The following is a 27,909-nucleotide window of genomic DNA, read 5'->3' as shown; positions in this document are numbered from 1 at the left end:
CAGCCAATCACAGCACTGGTGCTAGATATCGAGCCTTCCGCCAGCTTCTGGCAGTTCGAGCTCACCGTTGGTCAGGTGAGTAGCGCAGATATGGTAAGATAGGAATGTGACTGAATTTGAATTCAGCTCGAAAAGTTTCAAGCGTTTAAGTGGCGTGTTTTTGCGTCTTCACGTGTCCATGGCATGACTTTCTTTTTGTGCCAGTTTCACATATTGGTTATGCAATCGTTTTTCATTTTTTCAAACCATTGTCGCTAAGGGTTGGGGTTAGATTTGTGGTTTCCTCTCATTCTTTCCAGCTGTTTTCCCGCGAGGATAAAGTTGGGTTTGGCATAAATGTTTATGTCATTTATGCATTGGTTTATGTTTGTCAGAATTTTAAACTGTTTTCGTTTGTGGTTGGGTTGGGTTAGGGTGAGGATGTAAAATTCTGTAACAAAGTTGTTCTAACCCCAATCCCAAACGACAATGGTAAGAAAATAGGAAAAACAGTTAAGCAACCAATACGTGAAACTGGCACAAAAAAGAAAGTCGTGCCACAGACACGTGGAAACACGTCACTTAAACACTCGAAACATTTTCAGCTAAATTCAAATAGAGTCACATTCCTATCTTACCATATCTGCGCTACTCACCTCACTAACGTTGAGCTCAAACTGCCAGAAGCTGGCAGAAGGCTCGATATCTTGCACCAGTGCTGTGATTGGCTGAAACGCTTGGGGCACGTGGAGTGCCTTCCAGGCAGCGCTGCCTTGAAGGCTTCGTTGAGGGCTTAAAACACCAACGAGCCAGGAGGTCACCTCCTGCTGAAAAACTGTGCTTATTAGCAAATCCAGTTGATTGGAACAAAATACTGGAGAGGACTTTTACTCATGGCACATGGATTGTCCGCCTCTGTGCCTTTGAAGTGTGTCTGATAGCGTTCCTCTTAGCTGCCTTCATGCCTCTGAGGTCATTGCCACATGTGGCAGCGAGTCATTAAGTCAACAGGTGTGTTCGACTTCATGCGGCGCTGCGCAGACCGATCGGCGGCTGAATTGAAGCAGTGCATTCCGGTTAGTATTTTTGTCCGACTTCAGCTGGCGCTGCAGGCACGTGACTGTGTCATATGGTTTTAAAGTACCGCAAGAGCGTTTCGAGAGTAGCCGGCTAGCTCAGCCGGTGCAGCTTCTCCAGAGCGGCTGCACGGAGTTGTGATGACGTAACAGCTTTACGTGATTGGTCGCCTCATTGATGACAACGATCACGTGCGTTTCAAGTTTAATCCAACCTTTAGTTCCACTTATAAACATTAAAGGGGACAGATTATAAGATTTTTTTAATATGTAAACTAAGTCTTAATCTAGTTCTGAGCAAAAGTGTGCCGTTTGGGGTGTGTCATTTAAAATGCAAATGAGCGGCTGAAGTGCAAACACTGATCACAATGATGGTGGTTTGTTGAAATTGAAACTCAATTGTGGTGTCAAGTCCTTCTTTTCTTTCTCTTTCTCTTTGAACTAAATGGCAGTGCTGTGGTTGGATAGTGCAGATAAAGGGGGCGGTATTACCTTATTCTGACATCACAATAGGAGCCAAATTACAATGACCTATTTTTTCACATGCTTGGAATGAATGGTTTACCAAAACTAAGTTACTGGGTTGATCTTTTTCACATTTTCTAGGTTGATAGAAGCACTGGGGAAACAATTATAGCAGTTAAACATGGAAAAAGTCAGATTTTCATAATATGTCCTCTTTAAACATTATAAATTGATGTTTTAAAACAGGAAAAAACACTTTAATATGCTTAAGTTATATTGTGTCTTGTAATATAATAAAAATGAAAATAACAAACTCTATTGGTATTTTAATAATATAGGCTTGTTTCCCGTTATTTTCGGGTATACAGTATAAGCAGCAATTAAAATATTCGATATAAAATGTTTCTGGTTGCAACTTTTTATTAAAAGGTTTGTTTTTATCAAATTCAGCTTTTAATTCACTTCATTTGCAATTAAAAACAAGAAAACACGGCGTACACGTCACTACGGCAAGCAGCAGGTGTCCGGCTTGACGGCTTCGTCTTCAGTTCCTCCCTCGACTGCAAGCGGCAAACCTCGCCGATCGGTCTGCGCAGCGCCGGATGATCTCGAACACATCTAAGTTTTTGGATGCAGCTTTATTATTCGAGCGGTCAAATGTCCTGCACACTGTGCGCAGATGGATGGCTACAGGTCGGGTTACTCAGATCTTGGCAGATGACGTGAAAATTATGTGACCGTGCAATCCGGAATCACTAAGTGGAACCGCAATTTTAATTTTATAACAAGGATCCGATTCCTCTATTATGGATCTGATTCCCGAATTGGAATTGAAATTTTATTTCCAACCCACGGATTTAAAGTGAAAGTATTTGATATATGTACAATACATGCACAGAGCATTCGATTAATATCATTATCTCATTTTGACATTTAGCAGCTTTTGCATCTGAGCTAGTTAAATGTTACTTAAATTTTATGGACAACAACCACAAATATCGTGAGAGTTCCCTTCAAGATAGATATACAGTAAATCCAAAATAAAATACAATTAATAAAGAGAAATACATATAGGCTACAAGATAAAAATCGGTTTGACATTTTCTCTTTGCTCTCTTTTGCAGTTCAATACAGGATTTTTTCTCTGACTCCAAACCTGCATCCAGTCAGTCACTCTGCAATCTCAGTGGAGATCATGGTACAGAAGACAAATTAAAACACATTGGGTCTCATTTGTGAAACTATATATAGACAGTTTTTCGGATGCATGCACTTTGTTATTGTTATACGTCTGGGCCACGGGGCAACTTTCCGATCTCTATGGCAACTTAAATTGCAATTCATCAACTGCTAGAGGCTGGCTCCTAAAGGGAGTCAATCCTCATATTAAAATGTCTAACTTTACAGCAGAGATAAATGTGTTTAAAGCCTGGTACAAAAAGTGATTTTGGACCACAGCAAATTCCCCGGTGTTAAATTAAGACCGGCTCAGTGTTTATATGGGTACCACCAGCAGGGTATTAAAAGTAACACCGAAGCAGTGTTAGAGTTAATAAGATACTTTAGCAATCATATGAGTGATTATTTGATTATTGAAGACACCTGGTGATAATGAGCAGAACTACAACTACAACTTCCAGCCACTGCCTTAGATAAAATCAACTGAAAGACATCTCTCTTATCACAAACCAGACTGACTTTTGTAAACTTTGGAATTGTTTGGTTACCATTATGGTGATCAGTGGTTCCTTTAGTTGGGTGGTTTGACTCTTGTTTCTGCTTTTGAGGTTTTTGCAACAGTGTTTATTAAACACATTATTTGTTTCAAAGGTTGTTAAAACCAAGTTCATAAAGTATTTATAACAGGGTTTATAGATATAAGTAAATTGTTTACACAGTCAAAAAATTCAGTATTCATAGAAAATTAGATGTTGATCATATGTATATTATTCTCTGTTAGATTTCACTAACACAGCTTTCCTCAGATAAAGCTTTTTACATTTTATTGTTAAAATACTTGCTGGAAATACTATTTTGCCTCACGTGCAGATATCATGAATCACCCCATTAATCAGACCCATGGTGACAAACAATGTTGCAAAGCATGCTGGGATCCACCATAGTATAAAACTCATTACTCCCATCGTGCATTGCAATATGAATTATGTCACCATTGTTGCGATTAATGGGATTTTTCAAAATTTGAAAAGCTTGATTTGAGGAAAGCTCTGTAAGTTAAATCCAATAGAGAGTAAAATATATTTGATCAACATTTTATTTTCTATGAGTACTGAATTTTGACTGTGTGAAAACAAGAGTCAAACTGACCAACTAAAGGAACCACTGATCACCATAACGGTGACCAAACAATTTCAAAGTAGACAAAAGTCAGTCTGGTTTGTAATAAGAGAAATGTCTTTTCAGTTGATTTTATCTAAGGCAGTGGCTGGAAGTTGTAGTTGTAGTTCGGCTCATTATCACCAGGTGTCTTCAATAATCAAATAATCACTCAACTGTTTGCTTAAGTATCTTATTAACTCTAACACTGCTTCTGTGTTACTTTTAACACCCTGCTGGTGGTACCTAGCCTAGAAATCTAGACGCACCCTAGCGGCCGCAAAATATATTTGCTGCCAGGGTTTAGTCTAGGCACTCACAATACACTTAACAGCTCCAAAAAAAAAAATTTGGTCAGGCCAATCACATCGTGTGTAGCGTCTGTGGGGCGGGCTTAACATGATGACGACAGAGCTGCAACGAATGGCTGCTGCTGCTGGCGAACAGCTTTCTTTTGAAGCGGCTTTGGCCGCGACTCTGGAGGACTTAGACTTATGTTTTTCTTTGAGAGAAGAGCAAATAACCCTACTGAAGTCCTTTTTAAGCAAGAAAGATGTGTTTGGAGTTTTGCCGACTGGTTACGGTAACTACGTCACCTTCTTCGTTGTTCTCATTGGTCATAGCGCTATCCTATTGCGTGCAGAGGCATTTTGAGGGACAACCTTATCTCCCGCCCCTTGCATTGAGCCGTTTGTGTGAAGAGTTGCCAGACCTTACATCTTGATGTAGGTCTGGCTAACCAGGCCAGGTGGTACCCATATATTGCAAATTTTGCCATTTATGACAAATGTAAGGTCGTGAATTGTTTTGGAACTCATCCGTTTAAATAATCTTAAGCCTTAAAGTTCTCCATAATTAAGTGCGTGGTCACGTCTGTGATGGGTGAATTGGTGACGCGATGCCAAGATTTCGACGGCAGGCTCCACCAACTATTGGCTTCAAAAAGCTCTTCACAATCCTATTGGTGACGTCACAGACAAGTCCATATTTTCTTTACAGTTTGTGGTCTGGATAGTTTCCTATATAGACGAGTGGAGAAGGCGATCATGCATCACTGCTATATGAAGGGAGGTTTGGTAGCCGATCTGTAGTAAGACTCAGTAATGTTACCTAAGTGTAGTTTTTAATAAGCTTTAGCTATGATTTGAACTAAGGTAATCTACTTGTTTATTTTGTTTGTTAGAAATAATCTACTCTAAAAGGACTCTGTTGTTGGTTCTTTGTAGAAGTTTACCGGAGGTTACGTTTATTCTACGAAAGCCATTTGTTTATATATGTATATATTAGGGCTGTCAATAGATTAAAATATTTAATCTAGATTAATTGCATGATTGTCGTGAGTTAACTTGTGATTAATCACAATTTAATCACATATTTTTATCTGTTCTATATATACCACAATTTTACACTTTTCAAGTTTGTAATACACTTATCAACATAGCCATGGACAAATATGGATGCTTTATGCAAATATATGTTTATTATTAGTGAAAGAGACGGTAAAAATACTTGAAACAAAAAAAAAACAGTTAAAAACCTAATCACTGCATCCACGCTTTAAAATAACTAGTAATAAGAAATCACTTGTAAAATGATTTGGCACACACAAAGTCAAAAACGTAGATCAGTCTGCTAAAAAAGTGGGCTAATGCCTATATGTAATATGACTTCCTTGACACTACCCAAGTTTTGCGAATGTGGCCCAGAGTGACTTAATGCACAAAACATTTAACACTTAAGAAGTTCATTATGCTGGTAGTAGCACAGAATATTGTTTTCTTATTACTTTCAATGTGTTTTAAGAATCCACAAGGTATCACCATAATGAGAGAAAAGGTATTTTCAGTGCAAGGGATGAAGTCTGGAAACTATAAAATCCCTGAGATTGCCAGGTATGTTGATGTTTAAATCCTATTTAGCTCATGTAATGTAGCTCCTTAATTTATTGGTAAACTGAAGCTGTAAACAGCAGTGAATGTGATCTCTGTTGTCATGCTTTGTAGTCATTAGTATGAAATATGACATCTGACGTGTTTATGTTTTAAGTTCTGGTATCTGGAAGGTAGTCACACAGTATGCAAACACTCCACAGAAGAAGTTCACTGCAGACTTTGAAGTCAAAGAATATGGTGAGATATGATGCAAGAAAACCAGTGTTGTGCAATAATAAGATAATTAATAAAATGTGTTTATATGGTTGTTTGGTTTTGGTTTATAGTGCTTCCAACTTTTGAAGTCACATTAACACTCAGCAAGTCGTTCTTTTATGTGGGTGATGACCGTCTAACAGTCAAAATTCTTGCCAAGTAAAACAATTTAGCAGTGCATTTCCTTAATCATTTGCTATAAACTTGAGGATAAATCAGTTTATTAATAACTGAAATGGATTTTCTAGGTATCTGTTTGGGCAGAAGGTACAGGGCCAAGGATACGTGGTGTTTGGTGTGATGGATGGTGAGAGAAAAATTAGTATCCCTGACTCTCTGAAAGCAGTTAAGGTAAGGTCTTTTTAACAACATAATAGTTGGGACATTGGTTTCAAGTGCATTGTCAGTGAGTTTTGATCAGGATACTCTTACATTAGAACTTGTTTCTCAGATAGTTAAAGGAGAGGGCACTGCCGATCTGACCAAGAACGTAATTCTTAAGACCTTTCCAAACATGGACCAGCTGGTTGGAAAGTCAATCTATGTTTCAGTCAGTGTTTTAACAGAGACCGGTAAGAATCAACACACGCACTATATATCTGCATTGACACATCCCAGATAGCAATTACATTTGGCCCGGATCCGTTTTAAGCTCCTTGCCTCCGCTTCTATCTTAAGACGTTTTCTGATTGTGAACCAGATCCGTGCCAGATAGAGGTTTCAGATTAAACATCAGTTCAGTATTTATATCATTTTACAGATCTGGCCCAGATCACTTTTCCCTTACAGTAGGTAACTGAAAGACATTAGCTGTGTCTGACACTGATTTGGTCCAGATCTGCAATACGAATCTGAGCCGATACTGACGATCAAGCGGTGCTGAATCGGTGCTGGCACATATCCGCAACCAGAGGTGTAAAATCTATGTGCCATGAGTAAAAGTCCTCTCCAGTATTTTGTTCCAATCACCTGGATTTGCTAATTAGCACAGTTTTTCAGCAGGAGGTGAACTCCTGACTCGTTTGTGTTTTAAGCCCTTAATGAAGCCTTCAAGGCAGCACTGCCTGGAAGGCACTCCCCGTGCCCCGAGCGTTTCAGCCAATCACAGCACTGGTGCTAGATATCAAGCCTTCCGCCAGCCTCTTGGCAGTTCGAGCTCACCGTTTGTGGGGTGAGTAGCGCAGATATGGTAAGATAGGAATGTGACTGTTTTTGAATTCAGCTCGAAATGTTTTGAGCGTTTAAGTGACGTGTTTCTGCATTTTCATGTCTGTGGTGCAACATTCTTTTTCGTGCCAGTTTCAGTATTGGTTACAAATTTTTTTCCTTATTTCAAGATGTTGTTGCATGGGGTTGGGGTTAGGTTTATGGTTTTTGTCTGATTTTTAAACTGGTTTCGTGTGAGGATAAAATTGGGTTTGGCATAATGCGGATGTCATTTTAAGCATTGGTTATGTTTATTTGTCAATTTTAAACTTTTCGGATGGGGTTAGGGTGCGGATGTAATTTCATGTAACAGAAAGTTGTTCTAATCCCAAGGGACAATTATAAACTAATAAGAAAAAAAATGAGTAACCAATACATGAAACTGGCACAAATAAGCAAGTCGTGCCATAGACATGTGAAAACGCGGCAAGACGTCATTTAAACACTCAAAACATTTCGAGCTGAATTCAAATACAGTCACATTCCTATCTTACCATATCTGCGCTACTCACCTCACAAACGGTGAGCTCGAACTGCCAAGAGGCTGGCGGAAGGCTCGATATCTAGCACCAGTGCTGTGATTGGCTGAAAAGCTTGTGGCACGGGAAGTGCCTTCCAGGCAGCGCTGCCTTGAAGGCATTGTTGAGGGCTAAAAACAGCAACGAGTCAGGAGGTCACCTCCTGCTGAAAAACTGTGCTAATTAGCAAATCCATTTTACACCTCTGTCTGCAACAACCCCGAAAAACAGACCTGGGGCCTCATTTATAAAATGCTGCGTAAAAAACATCCTACATTTGATCTTACGATCATTTATCAAAAATGCGTAGGTGTGATTCATAAACCGAACGTACGCGCAGAAAACGCGCGTATCCCTTTCAAATCTATAAATCGCAAATGAACTTGAACTTGTGCGCGCAGCCGAGCAGTTTCAGATCTCCGCCTTTAAACGATGCCTAATTAATGTCACAGACATATAAAAGAGCACTTGTCAATGTTTAAACACAATTTCGAGCAGCAAGAATGGCTAATATTTCCAAAAACCTGCAGCAATCAGACAAGCAAAAGTGCGTACGTCTGCTCAGACCCTGACGTGGCGCTAAGCACTTTTCCACGTCAAAGACAGTTTTTATAAATATGGACTTTGCCGTGGATTTTTGCGTACGCACACTTTACGATCATATCTGTGCGTACGCACGCTTTATAAATGAGGCCCCAGAAGCGGCTTCGGCCCAATGTGCGTTTGGACTCAGGAACGAGTCCGGCTCTATCGTTTTGTGGTTGCGGTCCTGCTCCGTTACAGCATCCAGTGGCTATCTGGGATGTATGTGTATATTTTTATACATAAAGATGGTTGATCTTGTGTGTTTCAGGCAGTGAAATGGTAGAAGCACATAAGAGAGGCATTCATATTGTGACGTCACCATACACCATCCACTTCCAGAGGACACCTCAGTTCTTCAAACCTGGGATGCCTTTTGATGTCTCGGTAGGAAACTACACAGGAAAGCTGATAAACTGAAGGCTGGTGGTAGATAAGCTCTGGACCGTCATATTTCCTTTGTTTTATAAAAGGTTTATGTGACAAATCCTGACCAGACACCTGCTGAAAATGTGGATGTGGAGGTCAACCCTGGAGGGGTCAGAGGTCAAACAAAAGCAAATGGTATTGCAAAGATCACAGTCAATTCAAATGCAGAATCATCCACACTGGAGATCACCGTAAGATCTGACTATCAAATACACGTTCAGTAGTGATCTAAAACTAATCCTGAACTTGAGTGAAAATAAGACATTCAATTAACTGAATATTTGTTGTTTATACAAGTTATGTACATGTGGATGTTTTTTTTTTCAGGTAAATATCATACACCCAGAATTGCAAGGTAAACCGCAAACGATGATTGCTCACGCTTACAAGCCCAACGACTTCTCAAAAAACTACCTGCACATTGGCATTGATGCTGCAGAACTCGCAATCGGTGATCAAAGGAAAATCAATCTGAACATGGCAAAAGGTTCAACAGTCAAACATCATGATTACACGTACATGGTGAGATATTTTAGCTAATTATTACTGAAAGTGTTGTAGCTAGAAATGTGTTAAGATTGGTGTAAGACAGTCATTAAAGGGGCAATGAAGTTGTTGATTTTATTGTTTTATACTGTTGTCTGAGGTCTACTTATGATGTTCACGTGGTTTTTACATTCAAAAACATCAAAAGCAATAAGTAATAGGCTATTTTGTAACATGGTTGTGATGCTGTCTGGAGAAATGGTTTGTTTGAAGGGGCGGGTCTCATTGAAGTCCTGGACGTAAACGCCTACTGCTATGATTTGATAGCTTCATTCCCCTCATTACATGTAAGCGCGCATCAGAATCTAAACTGCGGCTGATAAATCCTTATCAATAACTTTGTATATTTCTATTGTGCTTGTGAGGTTGCTCTTACACAGGAAAATCCCCAGTGTTAAATTAACTCTACCAGTGTTAAATCAACACTATTTGGTGTTTATATAATCCACACCAAGATCGGTGTTAAAAAAGACTGGTGTTAAAAATATAACTCTGAATCAGTGTTAAAGTTAAAGCAACACTATGTAGTTTCCACATAAAAATGACTTACAGCTCCCCCATGTGGTTGAAAAGCGCAACAGTGCCTGCTATCAGACACTCTTCTGCAGGCAGGGGGAGGGGCAGGGCTGTGTTTCCTACCCTCCACCACCACTTTCAGAGTGTGCTTGTAGCTGCTAGGAGGCTGCTCAGGTTGCAGCAACAGTACAATTTGTCCAGTTAAAAGTTGTTCTATCACTGAAAAACTTTAAGAGACATTATTTAAAAGTAAAAAACTACATAGTGTTGCTTTAATGAGATAATGAAGTGATGATTAATACATTAATGGTGAACACCTGCTGGTCATTCAAATCAATTACATTTTGGACATTTTCCTGTCTCTAAATTCTTATTTTGATGACTCATTTTCTGGAGAAAATACTAAAATAATAAAGACAGACAAATTATTAAATGCAATAGATGAATACGGTTGGGTGTATGCCTCCAAAAGCTGCAATCTTTCACGTTTGCCTCTCTATCAGCATCTCTGTTTGAAAAATAAAATGATAACTTGCAGAGTTATTTTCTAAATGGATAAGTTTGACTTCTAAACAGCTGTAAGAACAAAATACAAGTGCTCAACTATTCCAGCATCCACACACGTGATTTAGTACAGTGGTTCCCAAATCCAGTCCTCGGGACCCCCCTCCCAGCATGTTTTAAATGTCTCCTTATATGAAACACCTGATTCCACTCATCAGGCTCCCGCCAGCCGCTTGATTTTTTTCCCAAACCAGTTCAGATAGGAGTTTTACTTAAACATGAGCTCAGGGGCAGAAAGAAATTTGATTGGTTCACAAAAATGACCAATGAAAGTCCTCAACCGGAGCCTTCAAGGCAGCTTCTGCAGTGAAGCAGTTCGAGCTCACCGTTGGTCAGGTGAGTAGCGCAGATGGTTAGATAGGAATGTGACTAGTTCTGAATTCAGCTTGAAATGTTTTGAGTATTTAAGTTAAGTGTTTCCACGTGTTCGTGGCATGACTTTCATTTTCGTGCCAGATTCATGTGTTGTTTACTCCTTTTTTCAAACCGTTGTTGATTGGGATTGGGGTTAGATTTGTGTATTTTTTTTTTAAACTGTTTTCGCGTGAGGATGAAGTTGGGTCTGGGTTAGAATGGCAGTGGTTTATTTGTCAGCAATTTAAACTGTTTTCACTTGATGTTGGGGTTAGAGTTGGGTTTGGGTTAGGATGTCATTTTATGTAACAGAAAGTTGTTCTAACCTCAATCCCAAGCGACAATGGTAAGAAAATTGGAAAAACAATTGAGTTACCAACAGGTGAAACTGGCACGAAAATGAAAGTCGTGCCAAGGACACGTGAAAACGTGGACACACGTAACTTAAACGCTCGAAACATTTCAAGCTGAATTCAAAACCAGTCACATTCCTATCTAACCATCTGCACTACTCACCTGACCAACGGTGAGCTCGAACTGCTTCACTGCAGAAGCTGCCTTGAAGGCTCCGGTTGAGGACTTTCATTGGTCATTTTTGTGAACCAATCAAATTTCTTTCTGCCCCTGAGCTCATGTTTAAGTAAAACTCCTATCTGAAATGGTTTGGGGGAAAAAATCAAGCCTTCCAGCCTAGCCTGATGAGTGGAATCAGGTGTTTCATATAAGGAGACATCTAAAACATGCTGGGAGAGGGGTCCCGAGGACTGGATTTGGGAACCAATGATTTAGTAGACAAATCTTCTTTCTGATGTGATGTCCCACAAGTCAAAAAGACATTTATCACAAAATGTATCACATTAAATCTTAAGTTTGTGTTTGTTATGAGTTCATTTGAAGTCACCATTACTGTGATTAGTGTTTCCTCGAGTTAGGCATTTGTCCGTTGACCTTCATTGATCTAACTCTCCTCTTTTAGCAATAGCAACAATGTTTTAGAAAGACCACTTGTTCATTGCTTCATGTAGAGGGAAAACCTTCCAGACCTTCTCAGTTTATTATTATATTCTACTCTACAAGTCAGTGAAACATTTGATCACAAATTAAAGATGAAGAAAGAGGCATATAAACAGCTCTATGCAAATGACATTGTATTGAATAAGACTGCCGTATTGCTTTAGATGTTTTTTTTGTTGTTTTTTGCTAAGAGAGACTTGATGATTTCTGATACAAATCTCAACAATGGTGTCAGTTAATGGTAAGAAAGTTGCTAAATTTTTGTTATGTTGCAATGCATGATGGGATTTATGATTGAGTTTTCTACAATCCTGGTACCCAGCATGCATTGCAGCATGAAGCTTTGTTGTTAATTGTCACCTTGATTGTGTTTTATAGGCTGATTGTTGATGTCTCAGTGTGTTTGTTTTGCACCACAGATTAGATTTGGGTAAACAATATTTAACTCTTCAGGGTATGTGGACTTTTACAACACTGTTGGATTTCATGGGAGCCTCACAGGGTTGGCAGAACATAAATTAAACACTTGCAATCAGTGATTACTTTTTTATGATATCATTGAATCCCAAGACTTATACTTTCATACGAATTAACATAGTAACAGTAATAGACTTCTTTTCTCTCATCTTCCTCTGCTTTAACAGATGTGTTTTATAAACACACTGCCACAATTAGCAAAAGAAAACTAACACTAGTGATGAGCGAGTCACTCGAAACTCGGATCATTTAACCCGATCCCTAAAATGACTCGAGAACCATGAGTCCTAGTGACCATTAACCCGAGTCAGTTGAGTCCTCTCAGATTTTGCATTAAGATTGAGAAATTGTATAAAACACAAAGCTCTTCAAATGTTTACAACAGAATTACAACAAATAACTCTACAGGTTCTATAACTTGCAACAACAAGTTAATTTATATCTCCAAATGTCAACTGGGGGTACCGAGTGAGCAAAAAGCTGCTATTCCGGATCGTAATTTCCTGCAACTCCGAGTCCGAGTACAAAGGGATGCGTGCGCGCGACAATGAGTTGGTCGGCGGCTCGGGGATTCACACAGAGAGTGACTCAACTCATAGAGCTTGAATCCTGGACTAGGAAAAATGAGCCTTGCTCGTGTTATTAACCCACTGACTCATGTAGGCTAATCTGTTGCAATATTTGACTGGCACAATGTTTTGGGTAGAAGCTGCAAATGTTTAAACATTTTAAATACGAGGACTGCTGCAGCAGTGCTGCTGGAAAGATCCGCCACCGACGGACATACACAGCTCCTCTTGTTGACTGAGTCACTCAGAGTGACGCGAGTGGTTCACTCACAGGACCCGTGCAGGAGCGGGCGTCTCTGTCTGGGACTCAATCACAAGATCATGTTCTTGCGTGGATGAGTGACTGTGTGGCTGCATTAACCGAAACCTATCGTGGATCTTTTAAGTCAATCTGAAACAGGACATGTTCCTCTCACATCCAAGTCAACAAAGCCTGACATCTTCTAAACGTGGTGTTGATATATTTGTCATTATGAAATGAAACTAAACACACCGAACTTTTACAATTATGTTATTGATAATGTTACCACGGACATGCATGTTTTTTACGAGTTCCCCAGCCGTTTTTTGCGAGCAGAGGAGTCGTAGACTCGTAGCTGCATGCGTGATCTGAGTTGCTTGGTTGGCATTAGTATGATTTAGGGATTGGAATTGGAAGTGACTCAAGTGACTCGAGTGACTCGCACAACCCGGATCATATTAGTGAGTGACTCAGAATAACCCGAATCCTTAAAAAGATCCGGGTTGACCATCACTAACTAACACTAAACTTCAAGACCCAAGTACCCAACTAAAGGAAACACTAATCGGAGCAATGGTGACTTACTTTATTAACCAGATTTACAGCAGTTCTTTAGAAGTTAAACCTATCATCCATGTAACTCTGCAAGCAAGTTGTAATTTTAGTTTTCAAACAGAGATGATGATAGTGTTCATTTAACTATATATGGTGATTTCATCTATTGCATTTAATAATTTGGCTTTCTTCCTCATTTTAGTATTACTTTCTCCAGAAAAAGAGTCAACAAAATAAATTTTTTAAAGGGGTCATATTATGATATATTTTTAAGATGTAAAATAAATCTTTGATGTCCCCAGAGAGTGTGTGTGAAGTTTTAGCTCACAGATACTCCACAGATAATTTATTATAGCATGTTAAAATCGCAAATTTGTAGGCCTGAGTAAAAGTGTGCCGTTTTTGGGTGTGTCCTTTAAAATGCAAATGAGCGGATGAAATGCAAACACTAATCACAATGATGGTGGTTTGTTGTAATTGAATCTCAATTGTGCTGTCAAGTCCTTTTTTTCTCCCTCTTTCTCTCTGCAATAAATGGCAGTGCTGTGGTTGGATAGTGAAGATAAAGGGGGGCGTTATTATTGTAATTCGCCTTGCTACCTACCTCACAAAACAGGCAAAATCTGAACGACCTAAGCTTTTCACATGCTTGCAGAAAATGGCTTACTCAAATTAAGTTACTGGGTTGATCTTCATCACATTTTCTAGGTTGATAGAAGCACTGGGGACCCAATTATAGCACTTAAACATGAAAAAAGTCTAATTTTCACGCTATGACCCCTTTAAGACAGGAACAATTCCAAAATTGAGTTGATTTGACACGGAATGTCCAGCAGGTGTTCACTATTAATGACTCAATCACTTCATTATCTTATTAACTTTAAAACTGATTTAGTGTTTTTTTAACACCAATCTTGGTGTGGATTATATAAACACTGAGCAGTGTTAATTTAACACTGGGTATTTTGCTGTGTACATACACGTAACGTTACATACCACAGTTATATGATTAAAAAAAAGCTTAGTTGAGTGTTGGAATTTTCAAACGCAACTTGCCTAAATTACCATACAACACAGTAAGCAGGCATCAGAATCTAAATTGCGGCTGGTAAGTCCTTCCTTATTACTTCCTTTTATTTTTCTATCGTTTTATTACAGATGTATTGTTAAGTGTTACACCTTTATTAATCGTTTAATGTTTTTAGTAAATTAAAACAATCAAACGTACGTGTTAGACACAGATGTTAGACTCAATCAGGACATATCAAGTGATTTCTAACAAAGCAATAAGAAACGTAATAACTTACTAAAATGTTTTACTCACATAAAGACTGCTTTGCCATTCCTGTTAGATCCAATATTGATGGTACAACATTGCTTTTAATAACAGACTCTCTCCAAATCCAGCATCCACTTCTTTATAAATGAATCCGTGGTACACAAAGTAAACAAAACACTCCCCACGCAAGCTGGAACTTCTTTAAAAATAAACTTAAACCACGCATTCCTAATGTTATGTTCTGAGCCTCCGAAGGTATACAGCGTCTGTGTTGTTCCCAGACAGTTCTTCCACAAACGAAAGCTCCGTTTCCATGGGTACTCATAACAGATGACCGCGTCAAAATAAAATGTATAAAATGTATTTAAAGTCATTTTGATTACATTAGGCAATCTTTAAAGACATGTTTACTGATTGTTGAGACACTGCATATGTTTGCAATAGCCCCTGGCCCACATGTGTCACGTGAAGCTGTGGGCAGGGCTATAAACGTGGTCGTTTACATTTTGGGGTTTGTGGAGATGTTTAAATTCTAATCTGATGTCACATTTCGGCACATTCCTGAACCTACAGTTTTCTTGGCTTGGTGTCAAAAACTGTTATATTTCAGTAACAACCCAGCCAGCAACTGAAATGAGAGTGCCAGATATCATACTTCAGTATCACATTACTGACAGAAAAAATATTTTTGGCAAGCAAACTAAAATAGCACATCAGTTTTTTTACATGACAATCAACATTATATCCTAACCACTACCACCGCCACCATAGAATCACACTGGACACTTCTGTCTCTTTCGCTGCCATAACAAACAGGTTTTAAACACACCAAATTACAGCAACCAGAAAACAACAAGTTAAAAACAGAGTAAAGAGTCCAACTAAAACTACCACTGATCACAATAATGGTGACTTTTAATGAAAGAGCCAACATCTAGACCTTAATAAATAACTCTACGAGTAAGATGAAAATGCCTCAGTGTTACTTTTTTAACACTCTGTAGTGTGGATCTAAACACTGAGCAGCATAAATTTAACACTGGGGATTTTGCGGTCTACATTAGCTCCACCAAGAAATGTTTATTTATTTTTTGTAGTTGTTGTGGTTCTGCTGGTATTTTGTCTTTATTCTTTTCTTGTTCATCTTTCTTTAGTGATTCTGTTTATTAACAGCAGGTGTTTATCATTAATGGCCAATCATCACTTCGTTCATCTCTTCATTATCTAATTAACTTCATCACTTCTTCAACCCAACCACACCCATACTTGACTTTGGTTTAGTCCACATTGGCTTTAGTTTCTACAGAAGGTTCATGTGGGCTAAGTCAGATGGGGCCAGCATGAAACCCGGGTGCAAGACCAGCTTGGGGCCCATATTGCAAGCCCATATGGGGCCTACATTTGCCCCACCAAGCACTGCTGGCTGGGAAGGATGTTTTTAGTTCTGAAACTTGCAGGATGTTTATTTAAGTATGATGACCTCTTATATAACAAATTATCAAGTTAAAATTTATTGTTTGATTGTCTTGAAGACACACATTTGCTTTTTCAATTACTAATACAAAATCCACTTATTATATAAATGTTGTGCTGTTACTCATTATTTCCTGTGTCTCTCTTATTCTGTTATTTTCAGATCACCAGTAAAGGGCAGATTGTAAAAGTAGGCAGGTTTAGAAGAGAAGAACAGTCTCTCGTGACTCTGCCTCTATCTGTAACCAAAGACATGCTTCCCTCTTTTCGCTTCGTGGCTTATTATCATGTGGGTTCATCTGAGGTGGTCTCTGATTCAGTCTGGGTGGATGTAAAGGACACATGCATGGGAACGGTGAGTGAACATCACCAAAATGATCAGCAGTAAAAAATACATAAATAAAGCTGTCAATTGAATACAAATGTTTGTTTTGATTATTCTCATTTTGTACTTGCATTCACTCAAAAAAAAAAAAAAAAAGGACGAACCCAACCCATTCGGTTGTTTTAACCCAAAATGCTTGGTTGTTTTAACCTGTTGTCGGGTCAAATATAAACATTTTTGGGTTTAGTTTAACATAAAGGCTGAGGTTGTCCCTTTTTGACCCAAGGCTGGGTTGAAAATAACCTAGCATTTTTTTAGAGTATATATAATGTAGATGGCAAAATGAGAATGAGACCACTTCAAAAAGTTTTTTATTGTTTTTCTTTTCTAGTAAGAGAAGTCTACAAATCCTTAAAAAACAGACATTTTACCAGAGAAATTGCACGTGATTAAACGTTTATAAAAGATCTGGCACACCCAACCCAAACACCCACCAATCAAAAAATAAATAGCATGTCACCATTTATGTACATGTATATAATTATGGCATAATTTTACAAAACATCCTATTGTTAAAATATCACAGGAATCACCCATAAATCAGGACGCTAAAATATAACCTGTTTTGCGTAGCTGTTTTTGACCAAAATAAACTTTTTTAACTTTGTGCCATCGCTGTACACGTCCACGTTTTGTCACTAGAGGTAGCCAAGCTTCCACTAATACACTCTAAAAATGGCTGGGTTATTTTTGACCCATAATGGGTAAATATTGGACAAAACAGGCAACGCTTCCTTGAAGGCTTCGTTGAGGGCTTAAAACACCAACGAGCCAAGAGCTCACCTCCTGCTGAAAAACTGTGCTAATTAGCACATCCAGGTGATTGAAACAAAATACAGTAGACCAGTGGTTTTCAACTCCAGTCCTCGGCCCCCCCTCCCAGAAAATTTTAGATGTCTCCTTATATGAAACACCTGAATCCACTCACCCAGCTAACAGAAAAAAGTTCTAAGAACGTTCCTTGAAAGTTCCCAAGTTCCCAAAAACGTTCTGCCAACGTAAAAAGTGTCCAGTTTTCTTGACGTTCTAAGAACGTTTTTGTGTTGTCACAACGTTAGAGGAATGTTACATTTTACCATTTTTAAACTTTATGACAATGTCATGTTTTAATGTTCACACAATGTTTAAAACAACAACTGTTTATTATATTGACTTGTTTGATGGTTATGTAAATGATAGAGAAACATTGTATTTTATTATTTTAAAACTGTTAGAAAACATTATTTCTGAATGTTCAGTAAATATATTGCTGTAGAAACACAATTCACTTATTAGGTTTAGATGTTGATGTTTTGTTTCATTTTAAGTCACCATTATTGTAATTAGTGTTTGTTTTAGTTGGACTCTTTACATTTTGTTTGCTAGTTTTTTTCCTGGTTGTGTTAACTTTGTGTTAATACACCATATTTGTTATGAACGTGTAAAGTTAATAGTGTAATTCTGTGGTTCTTGATACATAATGTTAAAGATTATCACGTTATTAATTTTCTTATCAAAAGTTTGTTTTCTGTCAATAAAGTTTGAGATCCAGCACTTTCACAGCAGTTTGTGATTAAGGAGTTTTAGAAACTTTGGAGAAAAAATATCCGCTTTATAATTGGGACGCACAAACATCAAGAATCAGAGTATCAATCTCAACCATGGTGACAATTAAATGAAAAACTTCATGCTGCAATGCATGCTGGGTATCAACAAATTACAAATTCCATTCAGGACTCCCAGCATGCACTGCAGCACGGATAAATAATGAATTTTTATTTTTATTTTATTTGTCACCATGGTTGAGATTCATACTCTGATTCTTGATGTTTGTGCGTCCCAATTATACAGCGTGTATTTTTTGTCTAAAGTTTCTAAAACTCCTTAATGACAAACTGCTGTGAAAGTGGTGGATCTCATTTACATTATTAACAGAAAATAAACTTTTGATTAGGAAATTAACCAGGTGATGATCTTTACCATTATGTACCCACCACCACAGAACTACACTATTAACTTTACATGTTCATAACAAATGTGGCGTATTAACACAAAGTTAACACAATCAGAGAAAAAACTACCAAATAAAAAGTCAAGAGTCAAGAGTCCAACTAAAACAAACACTAATCACAATAATGGTGACTTAAAATGAAATAAAACATCAACATCTAAACCTAATAAGTGAATTGTGTTTCTACAGCAATTTATTTACTGAACATTCAGAAATAATGCTTTCTAACAGTTTTAAAATAATAAAGTGCAATGTTTCTCTATCATTTACATAACCATCAAACAAGTCAATATAATAAACAGTTGTTGTTTTAAACATTGTGTGAATATTAAAACATGACATTGTCATAACGTTTAAAAATGATAAAATGCAACATTCCTCTAACGTTGTGACAGCACAAGAACGTTCTTAGCACGTCAAGAAAACTGGACACTTTTTACGTTGGCAGAACGTTTTTGGGATTTTTGGGAACTTTCAGGGAACGTTCTTAGAACTTTTTTCTGTTAGCTGGGTAAGTGGATTCAGGTGTTTCATATAAGGAGACATCTAAAATTTTCTGGGAGGGGGGGCCCGAGGACTGGAGTTGAAAACCACTGCAGTAAAGGACTTTTACTCATGGCACGTGGATTACCCACCTCTGCTTACAATTTCAATTTAAGCTTAGTACAGACAACTCAAACTTAACAGTTACTATAACATGTCTGCTAGTTCAAATTACTAGTGTTGTAGTCGAGTCCAAGCCGAGACCGTCTCAAGACAGGGTCAATCACGCTTTGTTAATTGAATTAATTGATTTCACCTGCAGTGTGTTAAAGTAACATTGAAGCACTGAGTCAATTGGATATTTAAGTGATGTTTTTTTGATTATTGAAGACACCTGATAATGAGCAGAATCACTGAAGAAAAGAGAAACACAAGAACTAAAACTGACTTCCAGCCACTGCCTTGTGTGATAAAATCAACTGTGATCAGCGTTTCCTTTAGTTAGTGATGGTCGTTTTCGAAGCACTGCTTCATGAGGCTTCGAAACATTTACGAATCTTTTGTTTCGAATCAGTGTTTCGGAACTTGTTTCAAACTGGCCCAAGTCACGTGATTTTAGCAAACGAGGCTTCATTACGTCATAACTGTTTCGAAACGTTATGGTTCACCACTAGGGGGAGTTGATCACATGACTAATGACAGTGTCTAATATGTTTAGGTGAACTCAGGTCAGTTTTATTATGAAAGTTCATAAAACATTTATTCTTCTGACTAATAACACCGCCATTTTGTCTACTTTTTGTTTATAGACAGATTTAATGAAAAAAATGTGCAGAGTTAAAAGGGTAGTTAGTTTTAATGATTTGTTTGCCCTAAATAAAACTAAAACTACATGATACACTTTTAACTATGTCTTAATTAAGTTAAATAATGTTTTAAACATATTTTAATAAAAATCTTGCTATTATTTTGTAAAAAAAGTGTAAAATGTTTGGAAATATCTGATTTTACACTAGTTTGACCAATAGGGGTCGCCAACGTGTGTGGTGTTTCAAACTGCTTCAAAAAACTGAATCAGTTTTTTCAATTGAACCAATTGCTTCGAAGCTTCGAAAAGCTTCGTTTCTCCCATCACTACCTTTAGTTGGACAGTTTTTCTCTTTGTTATTAATCTTTGTAAAACATCAGTTGTTGCAAAATAAAGTTAGAAACAAAAGGCTATCATAGCTTATGTAAGCGAAAAATCCTTTGTTCATTTTGTCTTTTATTAAAAGCATTTTTTTTCAGTTTGTCTATTAGAACAAATAAAAATCATCAGAATGAAAAAAATCAGTTGTTTATAAATTTCATTTTTTAATACAGGGGATTTTTTTCAACACACAGCTAGATATCAAGAATCAGCACATGAATCACAATCATGGTGACATAATTCATGTTGCAATGCATGATGGGAGTCATGAGTTTATATAGGAGTGGGTCCCAGAATGCAGTGGAACATTAATTATTTCACCATGATTGTGATTTATGTGCAGATTCTTGATATCTGCCTGCGTTTAAAAAAAATCTCATATTTCTTAAAAAGAATAGATATATGTACGTTTTTTTTGTGTATGCTCCTTTTCTCTGAATCACAAATACGATAATTTCAGAAATTGTTTTAGATAAAATGTAGGATAGTTTCTATGTTGCACTTTTATAAATGAGGCCCAAGGAAACCCAATGTCAAAGCTTTTCAGTTTCATTTATTTGAAACATAACACAAAAGTCTGTTTTTGTAAAAGCTTCTTTTTATGTCTCTGCCGCTCTCATTAAACAGCTCAAGCTTCATGTGAAAGATGACGATGAAAAGGGTTTTAGAGAACCACGTGATAAATTCAGCTTGGAAATAACCGGGGACCCTGGAGCTAAAGTTGGACTGGTTGTGGTTGACAAGGCTGTGCATGTGCTCAACAAGAACAGATTAACTCAGTCTAAGGTGATGATTCTGGTGACACCGTACAAACAGTGAAAGATTTTTACTTGCGTAAAGCTTTCTTAACCGATCTGTTTGCTGTCTGCAGATCTGGGACATCATTGAGAAACATGACACTGGTTGTACAGCAGGCAGTGGTAAAGACAGTATGGGGGTTTTCTATGATGCCGGTTTGATGTTTGAGTCCAGCACTGCTGGAGGAACCAGCATCAGAACAAGTAATTTCAGTTTTATAGCGAGGTGCACGTCAGGCGTTGACATAGCATCTATGCTATACAGTCGACACATAAGAATAAATTGGGCTTTATGCATATGAATCATTGTTAAAACTTTGTCCATTTTTTTTTTCATCTAGTGCCTGAATGTCCTGTCCCTTCAAAGAGAAAACGGAGATCTGAGAATCTTGTACAGGTCACCACGACACTGTGTGAGGATCTTAATGTGTGATTAAATTTTAAAAGACCCATTGCATAACCATGTTAACATTGCCATTTTGTAGGTACAGTATTGGCAAAAATGTGTTGTTTTGGGTGTGTCCTTTAAAATGCAAATGAGCGGATGAAGTGCAGATACTAATCACAATGATGGTGGTTTGATGCAATTCAAACTCAGTTGTGGCGTCAATTATTTTTTCTTTCTCTCTTTCTCTCTGCACTAAATGGCAGTGCTGTGGTTGGATAGTACAGATATTATTATATTAATATTATTATAATAAGAGCTCCTTATGACATCATAAAGAGGGCTAAATTTCAATTATCTAATTTTTGCTCACACCTACAAAGTGGCAATGCTAACATGTTCATGCTATGGGCCCTTTAACCTGGAAGTGTAAATCATTATGGATTTTCTGGGCATTGAAAGTCTTTTCCCCATCTACTTGTAAAGCTACTGTTTACTTTTCAAACACAGAATTTCCCAAAATGTAGGATCTTCGTCTTTTCCTCCACTTTGTTCTTCTACACTGCTCACTGTTATATGCTGCTGTTGTGTTTTCAGCTGGTAAATACTCTGGCAATCTGAAGAAGTGCTGTGTTGATGGAATGAGGAAAAATAAACTCGGCTACACCTGTGAGCGACGAGCCACGTACATCGAAGATGGACCAGAATGTGTCCAGGCTTTTCTGCACTGCTGCAATGAGATGAAAACCAGCAGAGAAAAAGCTGGAGAGGCAGAGATGGTTTTGGCTCGTAGTAAGTCATTGTAATGAGCGTAACATTGGAGTGGATCCCAAATGCAGAAGTTTATTGAAACTCAAGTCAGACAATCCAAGACAACAGGCAAATAAACATAGTTGAGGGCAGTTCCAAAGAGACAACCCAACTAGGAAACAAAACAAAAGTGTAATCCAAGAAACAGTAAACTAATGAACAGGCACAAAGGTCCTAACATGGACTGTGAACAATGAAACGCGCCGTACACAGATAAACTGACAATACCTTGCAATGTGAACATGGAATTGACATGGCTTAAATACAGTTGTGGCTAAACAATTTGGTTTTGGTTTTTTATAATTGATAAGTTGACGTGTCCTTTAGCCATTTGTTTTTCACATTTCTCCCATAATTGTTTGTTAATTACATTGTATATTATTTAGTTTTAGATGTTTAGAATTTACCATGCAACTGCTTTAGAAAAAGCTATAAAAAATTCAAAGCTTTAATGTAAAATCTAGTAATTGGCAATAATAATAACCGCAATAACAATCTAGGCTAATTGAGAATTAGGATTTTTGTTCAAATCCAGCCCTACCTTAACCCTCCCTAGGGGCACCACTGACTATTTCTTCCATTCTATTCTTTTAAACTCTTTAATTTTATTTCTTTAAAAAAGAGTGGCTCTGTGACCTGCCCATCTCTGTGATTGACAGTCTACATATTGCAGCTAAACTTACAGTTCACTACAGAACAGCATTTCTAATAGTCCTTTTAAGCGCATTGTGTGTTTATTCATGTTAAAGACAGCCAAACAAGCTCAGAGGCAAAACAATAAAAGTTTTCACCACTAAAGAAATCGAACACAGACATATCTTTTTCAGCTAGTGTGTACAAAACCGTGATGTTTTTCCTCTTTTAAACAGAGAATTGTGCCCTAAATAATGTACAACTCTCATTAACTATGAGCAGAGATTATTAATACAATATAAGCTTGTTTCTCAGACATATTTTGGGATGGGTGAGGTTATATAAAAATGTATATATTCACAGAGGACGATTATGTAAATTATTTTATTATTGAAAAAGAGGGCGCTTTAGTAATAAAACTTGTAGGATACACTTTCAAAAATAAAGATACGAAGCTGTCACTGGGGCAGTACCCTTTAAAAAAAGGTCCTAATATGTACCATTTAGGTACAAATATGTATCTTTGAACTGCCAATATGTACCTTTAAGGACTAATATGCACTCTATGGGCGTTTTCACATTAGCACTTTTGGTGCGCACCCGGGTTCGATTGACATCAGAATTCTGTACATTTGGATGATGTGAACGCTGTCTTCCGAACTCGGGTGCGCACCCGCGAAACGTACTCGAGTCTGCTTAAAAAGGGTGGTCTGGGGTTCGTTTCATGTGTACTCCAGATCGGTTCGCTGCTAATGTGAGCGCAATCGTACCAAATCGCGAAAGTGAACCGCTGTTAATTACGTAGAAGTGCACTTACCTTGACAACAAAATGCATAGAATGCTTGCTTGAGTTTTGTTCTTATTTTTTTTAAACCTTTGGTTTTGTTCTCAAAGAAATAATACAGAAACGCACTTTCGTCTGTCTGCCGCAAACATACTAAAGTCGTTTCGATGACAACGTGGTCTGTCCGCCGACGTCAATTTTTGCGGAGGCATTCAGAAATCATCTCTCTGCTTGCAGTTAGTCAATCACACTTGTCGTCTTCTCGTTTACAGCGGTTGCCAAGCAACATGAGAACGCGCCGGCTGCAGCTTGATGATGCAAGCGTACCGCGGTTCGGATGCAAAAATAATATGTGAACACAGTCCATGGGGGGCATGTGGAGGGGGGAGCAATCGAACTCTGGTTCGGACCAGGCAATCGCACCAAATGTGAAACCGTCCTTTGGGTACAATGGTGTACCTTTTTGAAAGGGTACTGTCCCAGTGACAACTTGTGTACCTTTATTTCTGAGAGTGCATATTAATGATACTAAGATATATTATATTTGAAAAGATGAAGGTAAATTTGATTCCAAATGTCATGACCCCTTTAAACTTTTCCAGGTGACGAAGATGATGATTATTTTACTGACTCTGACGACATTGTCTCACGTGTGAACTTCCCTGAAAGCTGGCTTTGGGAGGAAGTAACCCTGCCCAACTGCCAAGGACGTGGCTGGTTAGCCCACAAGTTTAAGAAACAGTTTTTTATTAGAATTATGATTTTTTTATTAGTATTAAGCTATTGTTAGAGATGGAGAAAATGTTTCTAATTTGACTTTTCATTTCCATGAATTCCAGTGTAACAACATTAACAAAAGAAGGCCATCTGAAAGAATCTATAACTACCTGGCAGATCTTAGCCGTCAGCCTGTCAAACACAAATAGTAAGTTCAAAATGTTGAAAATCTCAAATTTATGATATGATTCTGAGCTAAAATGATCCTGCTGCTTTAAAACATTTTCTGTCTTCTCTCTCAAAGGTATCTGTGTGGCAGATCCTCAAGAGATTATAGTTTTCAAGAAGTTTTTTATCGACCTCAAGATGCCGTACTCAGCCGTTCGCAATGAGCAACTGGAAATCAGAGCCATTATTCACAATTACTCCTCACAAAAGCTGAAGGTAAATCAATCAGTAACAATCATTTTCGGTATACAAAAAACCACATACAAATTTAAAAATCATAATACCAACCCTCTTTACTGGATAAAAAAAAAATTATTTAACAATGAATGAGTTTATTTTTAACATACTTAATCAGGGACAATGCACAGGGAACATTAATCTAAAAAAAAGAAGAGATGTCATGTGCCAGGTTATAGCAAAGAAATGCTAATTTCCACCTGCAGTCCCTAGACAGAAAGACAGAAACAAAACAACATTGATTCTGGAAATCCCTGAAGCGACTCTGAATGTGCATGCTCCTCGACAACAAGGATTGGCCACTGACTGACTGGTTTATTTTACCTAAAAGTGTTTGTTAGCGCTTTGTAGCGCTAATGCGGCCAAAGATACTATTGTCAAAGACTGTATTCACAGAAATCAGGTGCCTCATTTATAAAATGCTGTGTAGAAATCATCCTACATTTGATCTTACGATCATTTATCAAAAATGCATAGGTGTTATTCATAAACCGAACGAACGCGCAGAAAACACGCTTACCCTTTTCTTTAAGATGTGAAATCTATAAATCACAAATGTTCTTGAACTTGTGCGCAGCGGAGCAGTTTCGGATCTCTGCCTTTAAACGATGCATAATTAATGTGATTGGCATATAAAATAACCCTTTTCGAGCAGAAATGTGGCTTATATTTCCAAAAACCGGCTGCAATCAGCAGACATGGGGACTTGTGACTTGGTGACTTGGACTCGAGTCGACTCGAGTCGCTATTTTTGTGACTTGTGACTTGACTTGACAAAAAATAAAATACTTGAGACTCGACTCGGACTTGGAAGTTAAAGACTCGGGACTTGACTTGACTTGAGACACAATTACTTGAATGACTTGAGTGTTAATCACATCATGTTTTCAGTTTAAATATAAAATATATAAATTATTTTTAAAAATAAAGTCGACCCAGCTGGAGCGCAGGCTGAGAATGGTGTTGTCATGACTGAATCACGACACTATCATTCGTCATGCCCTCTCGTACCTTACGCACACCACGCCCACTTAGATCAGATATCAACATGTCAGCCGGAGTGGTACCGAGGGTCATCGCTTTCGGCTTCAACAAGATGGCAAAAGACGAACAGTGCTTTGCAAGACATGCAACGTTAAAATCACAAGCAGCCAGAAGGCAACCTCCAATTTTGGTCATCATTTAAAGAGCCATTATGCCCAGTAAGTGCTTGTCAATTTGTTAATATCTGGTTAGTTGGTAGTTAGCTAATGTAATAATAGCTAATGTAGCCCTCATCATACTGTGTTGGGGAAAAATGTGGGCAAAATAATTTTGATTAATTTTTTTAAATACTTATTTTTATTTTTGAATACTTCTTTTTCAAGTTTGCCACCTGTACACACACACAGAGAAAAATTACTTGATTCTACAATGTTAGGGGCGGTTCACATGTCGCGTCTTTTGCACGCTCAAGTTCGTTATTTCAAATTTAGGCGCGCAAACGGAAGAGATGCGACACGCTCGTTTTTTCTGGGCACATGTTTGAGAGAGAGAGAGTGAGAGAGAGAGAGAGAGAGAGAGAGAGAGAGAGAGAGAGAGAGAGAGAGAGAGAGAGAGAGAGAGAGAGAGAGAGAGAGAGAGAGAGAGAGAGAGAGAGAGAGAGGTAACAAAGTTTAATGTTGTACGTAAACTGTTTTTGAGAGAGAGGGAGGTGTTCAGAGAGGGGTCTGTTGGATGTTAAGCTGTTATTTGTTTTATGGACTCAATGTGGAAAATTTCAAACACGGTTGGCAGAAGTGAAAAATAAATAATTTATGAAGTTACAATTTTGTTTGATTCCAAGATGTATTTTACTGAACATGAGTATTTACAATGCAAATCCAAATTATTGTAATTTACTGATAGTTACTTACCGTATATCTTGTCACTTTATTAAGATCAGATTCTGCAGGTAAAATTACAATAATAAGGTGACTTGACTTGGACTTGACTTGACCTACTACAGGACTTGACTTGACTTGACTTGACATAGCCTGTGACTCGACTTGACTTGACTTGCCCAAGAAAAAAAATACTTGGGACTTACTTGAGACTTGAAGGTTCAGACTTGAGACTTACTTGAGACTTGCACATGTGTGACTTGGTCCCATCTCTGGCAATCAGACAAGCAAAAGTGTATACGTCTGCTCAGACCCTGACATGGCACTAATAACTTTTCCACGTCAAAGAAAGTCTTTATAAATATGGAAATAATAAACGAAAGCGCTCACTGTCTGTTGGTACACAGCAAAATCCCCAGTGTTAAATAAACACTGTGGGTGTATATAAAATCCACTCCCAGATGGGTGTTTAAAAAGACTGGTGTTAAAATGTAACACTGAAGCAGTGTTGAAGTAAATGAGATAATGAAGTGATGATAAAGACATTAATGGTGAACACCTGCTGGTCATTCTGTGTCAAATTAACCAAATTTTCCTGGATTTTTTTTGGAGAAAGTAATACTAAAATTATGAAGACAAAATGCAATAGATTAATACAGCGAAATCCCCAGTATTAAATGAACATTGTTGGGTGTATGACTCCAAAAGCTGCAATCTTGCACGTTTGCCTCTCTATCATAATCTCTGTTAAAAAAACTAAAATTATAACTTGCAGCGTTATTTTCTAAACCGGGATGATAAGTTTAACTTCTAAACAGTTATCAGAACAAAATACAAGTGTTCAACTATTCCAGCATCCACACATGTGATTTAGTAGACAAATCTTCTTTCTGACGTGATGTAATCTCAGAATGTATCACATTAAATCTCAAGTTTGTGTTTGTTATGGGTTCATTTGAAGTCACCATTATTGTGATTAACGTTTCATTTAGTTAGACATTCGTCCTTTGACCTTCACTTAACTAATTTTCCTCTTTTAGCAATTGTAATATTGTTTTATTAAGACTGCTTGTCCGTTGCTT

General features: G+C 37.8%; 1 protein-coding gene across 2 annotated transcripts in view; it reads left to right on the top strand.

Moving 5' to 3' along the window:
* LOC135760480 (complement C3-like) overlaps nucleotides 1-27,909 on the top strand; it is a 78,027-nt gene that overhangs the window by 9,412 nt on the left and 40,706 nt on the right. For both annotated transcript variants that reach the window (XR_012336539.1, XM_065274472.2), the window contains exons 4-20: nucleotides 2,645-2,718; nucleotides 5,661-5,749; nucleotides 5,904-5,986; nucleotides 6,076-6,163; nucleotides 6,253-6,355; nucleotides 6,456-6,576; nucleotides 8,582-8,697; nucleotides 8,784-8,930; nucleotides 9,067-9,261; nucleotides 16,491-16,682; nucleotides 21,002-21,160; nucleotides 21,246-21,375; nucleotides 21,513-21,584; nucleotides 22,154-22,348; nucleotides 24,386-24,500; nucleotides 24,623-24,708; nucleotides 24,805-24,944. Coding sequence is in view for 1 of the 2 variants with exons in the window: in XM_065274472.2 (XP_065130544.1) it covers nucleotides 2,645-2,718; nucleotides 5,661-5,749; nucleotides 5,904-5,986; nucleotides 6,076-6,163; nucleotides 6,253-6,355; nucleotides 6,456-6,576; nucleotides 8,582-8,697; nucleotides 8,784-8,930; nucleotides 9,067-9,261; nucleotides 16,491-16,682; nucleotides 21,002-21,160; nucleotides 21,246-21,375; nucleotides 21,513-21,584; nucleotides 22,154-22,348; nucleotides 24,386-24,500; nucleotides 24,623-24,708; nucleotides 24,805-24,944 (2,105 nt within the window). In the remaining variant the exon portion in view is untranslated. The remainder of the gene's footprint in view (nucleotides 1-2,644; nucleotides 2,719-5,660; nucleotides 5,750-5,903; nucleotides 5,987-6,075; nucleotides 6,164-6,252; nucleotides 6,356-6,455; nucleotides 6,577-8,581; nucleotides 8,698-8,783; nucleotides 8,931-9,066; nucleotides 9,262-16,490; nucleotides 16,683-21,001; nucleotides 21,161-21,245; nucleotides 21,376-21,512; nucleotides 21,585-22,153; nucleotides 22,349-24,385; nucleotides 24,501-24,622; nucleotides 24,709-24,804; nucleotides 24,945-27,909) is intronic.

Source organism: Paramisgurnus dabryanus, chromosome 4, assembly GCF_030506205.2.
Source record: "Paramisgurnus dabryanus chromosome 4, PD_genome_1.1, whole genome shotgun sequence".
NCBI lineage: Eukaryota > Metazoa > Chordata > Actinopteri > Cypriniformes > Cobitidae > Paramisgurnus > Paramisgurnus dabryanus.
The sequence above is the reverse complement of the archived record's forward strand: the minus strand, read 5'-3'. Positions and strand labels throughout refer to the sequence as shown.